General features: G+C 49.4%; 1 protein-coding gene across 2 annotated transcripts in view; it reads left to right on the top strand.

Moving 5' to 3' along the window:
* Positions 1-7,082, top strand: part of MYH14 (myosin heavy chain 14) — a 76,921-nt gene that overhangs the window by 35,378 nt on the left and 34,461 nt on the right. For both annotated transcript variants that reach the window (XM_040251972.1, XM_040251971.1), the window contains 2 exons: positions 808-922; positions 4,684-4,871. In XM_040251972.1, the coding sequence (XP_040107906.1) occupies positions 808-922; positions 4,684-4,871 (303 nt within the window). The remainder of the gene's footprint in view (positions 1-807; positions 923-4,683; positions 4,872-7,082) is intronic.

The raw sequence follows: 7,082 nt of genomic DNA, 5'->3' as shown, positions 1-7,082 counted from the left end.
CTGTATTCCAATAGAACTTTATTCACAAAAGGAGGTGGCAGTAAATGAAGACTGTATTCCAATAAAACTTTATTGACAAAAGGAGGTGGCAGGCTGAATTTCGCTTGTGGACCGGGGCTATCTGGCAACCCCTGGTCTAAATGATGAGTAACACTTGGCTGGTGAAGGACCTGTGGAGAGGGGGAGTCTTCAGGCTGAGGGAACCACATACCCCAGGGCTGAGCGGCAGGAGACCCCTGTGTCCTGTCCTCAGCTGTTTCCCACACACTTTCTAAGATCTCCCCTGTGCCCAGTGCCATGCTGGACTCTGACTCAGACTCAGACCCTGGCCTCTGGGAGCCACCCCGGGGGGTGGGGCAGGAGGGCACAGGCAGGGACTCATGGTGGTCCAAGATTGTGACTCCCTGGGGAACGAGCCGGCCCTGTGAAAATCCGCGGGGGGCGAGTCACAGGAGGCGGGAACGGCAGGCGTCAAGATCCTGAGGTGGAAAGGAGCTTGCATGTTTGAGGAAGAGTGTGGCTGAAAAAATAAGGAAAGAAGTGATGATAGTGGGTGAGGTCATAGAGGCAGGGGCAGAGTTCTCCCAAGGGAAAGGCAGAAAGGGAGAAGAGCCAGGCGGCGGGTGGGTGAAGTTCAGGAGAGAGACACAAGGTGGCGCCAGCGCGCTCGTGAGCCGTGAGTACGCCCTCCGCCCCCGACCCCACCCGCACCCCAACTGGGGGTTTTCAGAGCTGGGAGGCTCCTTGGGAAATCCGAAGAGCCTCAGTCCACTCCCCCGCCACCCTCCTCTGCCCGATCTCATTCAGGTCGACTACAAGGCCAACGAGTGGCTGATGAAAAACATGGACCCTCTGAATGACAACGTCGCAACCCTGCTCCACCAGAGCACAGACCGGCTGACCTCAGAGATCTGGAAAGACGGTGAGGACACGCTTCCCCCGGCCCTGTCCCTGGAGCTCTGTGCATCCCTTCATTGTTTCTGAACCTGTGTTGTCTGCTCAGATACGGAACTGGTACCAGGACCGACATCCTCACAATAGTATTTCCAATTAGTGACTGAGGGATCGACATTTGAAACCAGCTTCGCACCAAGTGATAAAACACTCCAGCTTAATCAGAAATGAGACAAGGATGCCCCCTGACAACACTGCTGTGAATTACTGTTTTGGTGATAGTAGTTTATGCAGTCAGACCAGCAAGATAAATGAGCATATGAATACTCAAAAGGAAGCTATGAAGTTAATTGTAGATGTCATATGCTCCCGCCCAACAAAAAAAAGATCAAGAGATTTGACTGAAAAAGAATAAATAACAAGAGAACTCAGATGATTGATGTTTTACATGTTAGTCAAATTTCAGACTTTGCTTTCCCTTCAGGGATTCAGGGAAGAAGGAAGGAGCAAAAACCAAGAGAGAGTTTTGGTTTCCTGCTCCAACAAGACCCATGTGAGTCCGGGCATCAGTCTTTTCAGATGGACACTCCTAGGAGGCAGATAGAAAAGCTGTGTCCATGCTTGTCTCTGATCCTTAGAGGAAGTTTGAGAGATGATTTATGAAACTAGCAAAACCAGCATCTCCGTTTTCCCTGATTCCAGGTTTCCAGAATCTGTCAGTTGTCTTAATCTTTTATTGAAGTGAAAAGCATAGTAGCGGAAATGTCAGCCCATGCAATTAGACAAGATAACAAAATAATCAAGAAGAGTCGTTCCAAAATAAACTCAGAGCAAAATGGCCTCGGCATCTTGATACAGTGAGCTGATTTTAGACAGTATCTCATGCCGTTTATACAAGGAGGTTTGAAAAGCAGTGTTTGTGTTTCAGTAACAGAACCAGAAGGACTTCCCAGGTGGCGCTGGTGGTAAAGAACCCACCTGCCAATGCAGGAGACATAAAAGACACAGGTTTGATATCTGGGTCAGGAAGATCCCCTGGAGGATTAAATGGCAACCCACTCCATCATTCTTGCCTGGAGAGTCCCATGGACGGAGGAGCCAGGTGGGCTACAGTCCATGGAGTTGCAAAGAGTCAGACACGACTGAGAGACTTGGCATGCACACACATGCAACAGAACCAGATTCTGCCGAGAAACACCTCCTTCAGACTGAAAATCTCCCCTCTCAACTTCCTTAAAATTCATGTCCTATTCATGGCCACGTGCTTCCCCCTAACCCCTCACTTGCTCTACTTGGCTCTCAAAGGCTTTAGGAGACAAAGTCGAAGTGGTGAAGCCTCTTGAGTGTTCTAGTCTGAAACCCAGCACAGTATTGCCTCCTCCATGGTTCTCCCAAACAAAGCACGTCCTAAGACCAGCCCAGATTCAAGGAGCTGCCAGTCCCAGAGTGGGATGGGGAATTGGGGCCATTTCTGCGTCAGTCTTTACTACAGCTGCCCTGAGTCCAGAGTCAGCTCTGCTTTCTGGCATCCTGAGAGCCCAGCATTGGGTACCCAGCATCCTTGGCAGCTCAGGGGAAGAGACCAGTGAGACATGCTCTCTTCAGAGAGGCAAACGCAACAAGCTGGGTGGGAACCTTGAGTTAGTCCTGAGCGTCCTGGCAGCCAGGGCAAAAGGGGGATACCTAATAAAAACAGATACAGACTCAACCTCTAGGGAGAGAGGTTTTCTCCCCCCGCCCCAACCCTGGGCATTAAATTCTCAGAGGACATTTATCCTTTCAGCCAACATTGGTGCCGTCACTAGTAACATAAATGTGAATTGGACAGTCTCCCTGGCTTAAAAGTTCATGGTCCAGTGGTTAAGACTCTGCCCTCCCAATGCAGGGGGCTGAGGTTCGATTCCTGGTCGGGGAACTAAGATGCTGCATGCTGCACAGTGTGGCCAAAAGAAAAAAAAGTTAATGGCCAAGGTCAGGTTTCCGCTCCGGCTTTGCTGTGTGCTGTTGACTGATAACCCTCTCTTCTCTTTCCTTCCTGCCACCTTCTCTGCCCTCTCATGCCACTCCCCTTGCATCTCCCACCCCATCTCCCTGCCTCTCCCCCTGTCTGTCCTCACCGCCCCCCAGAACACGGGGGCTTGCAGCAGTTCTCTTTCCTTGGCTCCTTCCCACTGTCGCCCCCAGGATCTTCAGGGAGGCACGGCTCTGCCATTTCTCCATCAGGGGGTGGGTGTTGCTCTGCATCAATGGGTGAGATTTCCTGCACAAGGAGGGTGGGCCCTTCGGACCGGGAACCTGTTTTGAATGTCTATCCCCTTTCTTCTCCATCCAGAGATCTCCCCCTCTTCTTTTCCCCCCTCTTGTCGGCTCCCTCAGCAGTTTCCAGATTCTTTGTTGCAGCACAAGGCCTTCTTTGAACTAAACTGCATGTAAACATACAAACAATTATGATAGTATTAAGTTCATTCGGGGTTTTTTGTAATATTGTACAAAAACCTGGGTGAATCTTTGGCCATCCCTCTATCAGCTGGCCATTAACCGAGCATATAAGATGTGCTGTGCACTACGCAGAGCCCTTTTACTATCATCTCCAGACACCCAATCAGGTGGTAGAGCTCTTATCCTGTTATAGATGAGGACGTGGAAGCCCAGAGAGGTTAAGTCACCTGCCTGAGGTTACACAGCCAGTAAGGGACTGAGCTGGGATTCAAACTCAGAGCCTCCCCCTCTCACCTGTCCTTCCGATAATAACTAGGAGCATGGCGGTGGGGGCGGGGAGACTTAGACCTGGGGAGGAAAAATGTCATATCTGAACCCCCACTGTTCACCAAGCTCTGCTTTCCGAGAGAATTATCTATTGATTCCATAACCCTCACGATTGGGGATTGCAGGCCATCAGATTCTGCCCCAGCTGCAGGTCCTGGAGCCGCACATGATTTAATACATTGAATTTGTGACAAAGGAGTGGCTATTGCTCACTAGTTGAAGTGACACCATCAGATAATAAAACAAAGTTACAGAGCTTTCCTGGTGGTCCAGTGGCGAAGGTGCCATGCTTCCAATGCAAGGGCCCTGGGTTTGATCTCTGGTCAGGAAACTAGATCCCCTATGTGACAAATAAGACCTGGCCAGCCAAATAAATAAATAAATTTTTTTTTTTTTTAAAGACAAAGTTACCATCAGGCCTTTCTGGGAAAATGGTGACTGTGGAGGTAGTTGGTGTTATTTGTTTTTTCTTTTCTTTTTTAAAATTTCTTTTTTTTTTTTTGGCCTTATTTTAAATATTACCTTATTTCAAAGCCACATTTCACTGCATTTTTAACACGAGACTGTTTTAAGTTCCTAAAAATGCACCTGTGGTTATCACCCTTTTCCTTCTCTGTGCTTCAGTTTCCTCATCTGTAAAATGGGGATGACTCTTACAGGCTTATAAATAAGCCAATGTATGTCAAGTGCTTTGAGCAGAACCAGGCAGAGAATCAGTGCTAAGGAAGCATTTGCTATCATCATCATTTGCTGATAAGGAAAATGGAGAAGAAGGGTCAGGGTTTGAGAGGATTCACATCACTTTGGTTCAGATCCTGGGTCTTCAGATCCTAAGTTGTGTGGCCTTGGGCACAGTTGTCCAGCTTTCTGAGCCTCAGTTTGCTCATCAGCCCAATGGGCTGATAATACCTGCCTTGCTGGGCTATGAGAGATGGCTCATATGTAAAGTATCAGGTCTTATAAATAATGAGATCCAACTCAGTCCCCTAAAACTGACCCCTGACTTTATCCTTTCTCCCACAGTGGAGGGCATCGTGGGGCTGGAGCAAGTGAGCAGCCTTGGGGATGGCCCGCCTGGTGGCCGCCCGCGCCGGGGCATGTTCCGGACTGTGGGACAACTCTACAAGGAGTCCCTGAGCCGCCTCATGGCCACACTGAGCAACACCAACCCCAGCTTCGTCCGCTGCATCATCCCCAACCATGAGAAGAGGGTGAGCGACCTGGCCCCGGGGAGGGAAGTCGGCTCTGGGGGGAGGAAAAGTCCCAGTCACTGAATTTAGCTGGAGCTGTGTCTGGTCCCAGGCTCACTTCTGACTGTCTCTCTGTGTGACCTTGAGTACGTTGCTTTCCCTCCCAGGCTCATGGCCCTGTTAGGAAAATTCATTCATTCATGGGGCTTACATTTTATCGAGCACCTACTAAATGCCAGGTGGTAGGGATACAGTGAAATCAAGGAGGGCTCCCTGGAAGAGGTGAGGTCTGAACTTGGAAGGATAAGTGGTATTTCAAGCAGAGAGCTGCTTGTGCAAAAACCCAGTAGTTGGCTGGAGTATGAAATGTGCAAAGGATAGAAAAAAGGCCGCTGGAGCTGGGGAGGTGTAGGGAGACCATGCCTGGCCTCCCAGGCCATCAGTAACATTTTCTAGTTGGGAAAATCAGAGGATAGACCCTGTAGAGAAGGGTCAACATAACAGAAGATGAAACTACAAAATTAGGTGCTTGGGGCTTATACTGTCCTCAGGAAGTAGGAGCTGCAGTTACGGGGGAGGTGGCTCTGTGTGTGTGTCTCCCTTCTCTGTAAATACTGTGTGTGTGTTAGTTGCTCTGTTGTTTCTAACTCTTTGCGACCGTATGGACTGTAGCCTGCCTGGCTCCTCTGTCCATGGGATTCTCCAGGCAAGAATTCTGCAGTGGGTTGCCATTTCCTACTCCAGGGGATCTTCCCAACCCAGGGATCAGACCCACATCTCTTGCATTCCCTGCACTGGCAAGTGGATTCTTTACCACTGTGCCACCTGGGAAGCCCCCTCTGAAGTTGGAAAGTGGCTTAACAATCAATGACCTGTCAGGGTGTAATTGACAGGAGTTTTTCTTTCTTGGTGGTATATAAAGTAACAATGTGTTTTATAATTGAGGGTGCCTTATATCTGATGAAATATGGCATACATAGACTCAGCCACTTCTCCATAGAGCCCTGGTGCTTTTAAGTGGAAAATGGTGCTTAGAGTTTAAGATGTGACTGTTTGGTGTGCTCAATGGTATCAAGGTGTCTCTCCATGGAGATTCTAGTGTGTAGCTGACGTTGAGAACAACTGATCTAGAGGTTCCATAAAAAAAACGGGTTATTGTGTTGATTACTCTGGGGGCCTGGGCAAGGCAAGTGTTGTCTTTTAGAATGCATAGTTTTTGTAGTGTTTAGATTTTTACCAAGTGCCAGGTAGTAGGGATACAGTGAAATCAGGGAGGTCTCCCTGGAGGAGGTGAACACTTCCTGGGTTTCCTTGGTGCCTCAGTGGTAAAGAATCTGCCTGCCAATGCAGGAGATGAGGGTTCCATCCCTGAGTCAGGAAGATCCCCCGGAGAAGGAAATAGCAACCCACTCCAGTATTCTCGCTGGGAAATCCCACGGACAGAGGAGCCTGGGGGGCTACAGTCCTATAGGGGCACAAAGGAGTCGGACTCAGCTTGGCAACTGAACAACAGCAACAATATTTATATATTTATTTGGGTGCACTGGGTCTTAGTGACAGCATATGGGATCTAGTTCTGCCACCAGTGATCGGACTATGCCCCCTCCCCCCCCGCATTGGGAGCCCAGAGTCTCAGCCACTGGAGCTACAGGGAAGTCCTTGAAAGTTAACTACCAAAAATAATAACGTATGTGCTTTGTTCCCCTTCCTAGACTATGCTATGCAAATTTAGCCCTCCTGCACTCCTTCCCCTCTCCTCTGTTCTTTGCCACGCAACGCTGTTAATCATTTACTTTTGATGTTTATCAGTGATGTCTTGCGGAGAAGGAAATGGCAACCCACTCCTGTATTCTTGCCTAGAAAATCCCATGGACAGAGGAGCCTGGTGGGCTACTGTCCGTGGGGTCGCACAGAGTCGGACACGGCTGAAGTGACTTAGCATGCATGCATGCATGCACTGGAGAAGGAAATGGCAACCCACTCCAGTATTCTTGCCTGGAGGATCCCAGAGACAGAGAAGCCTGGTGGGCTGCCGTGGTGGGCTGCCGTCTATGGGGTCACACAGAGTCAGACACGACTGAAGCGACTTAGCAGCAGCAGCAGCAGCAGTGACGTCTTGACCTCACTTACTGTCAGTCTCTTGCAGTGGACAGTGAGCTTCCCCGGGGGCAGGCATTTCTGCCTGGCATATAGTAGGTGCTCAGTAAATTATAGGTTGGTGGTTCAGTTGCT

Source organism: Oryx dammah, unplaced genomic scaffold (genome assembly GCF_014754425.2).
Source record: "Oryx dammah isolate SB20612 unplaced genomic scaffold, SCBI_Odam_1.1 HiC_scaffold_13, whole genome shotgun sequence".
Lineage (NCBI taxonomy): Eukaryota > Metazoa > Chordata > Mammalia > Artiodactyla > Bovidae > Oryx > Oryx dammah.
The sequence above is the reverse complement of the archived record's forward strand: the minus strand, read 5'-3'. Positions and strand labels throughout refer to the sequence as shown.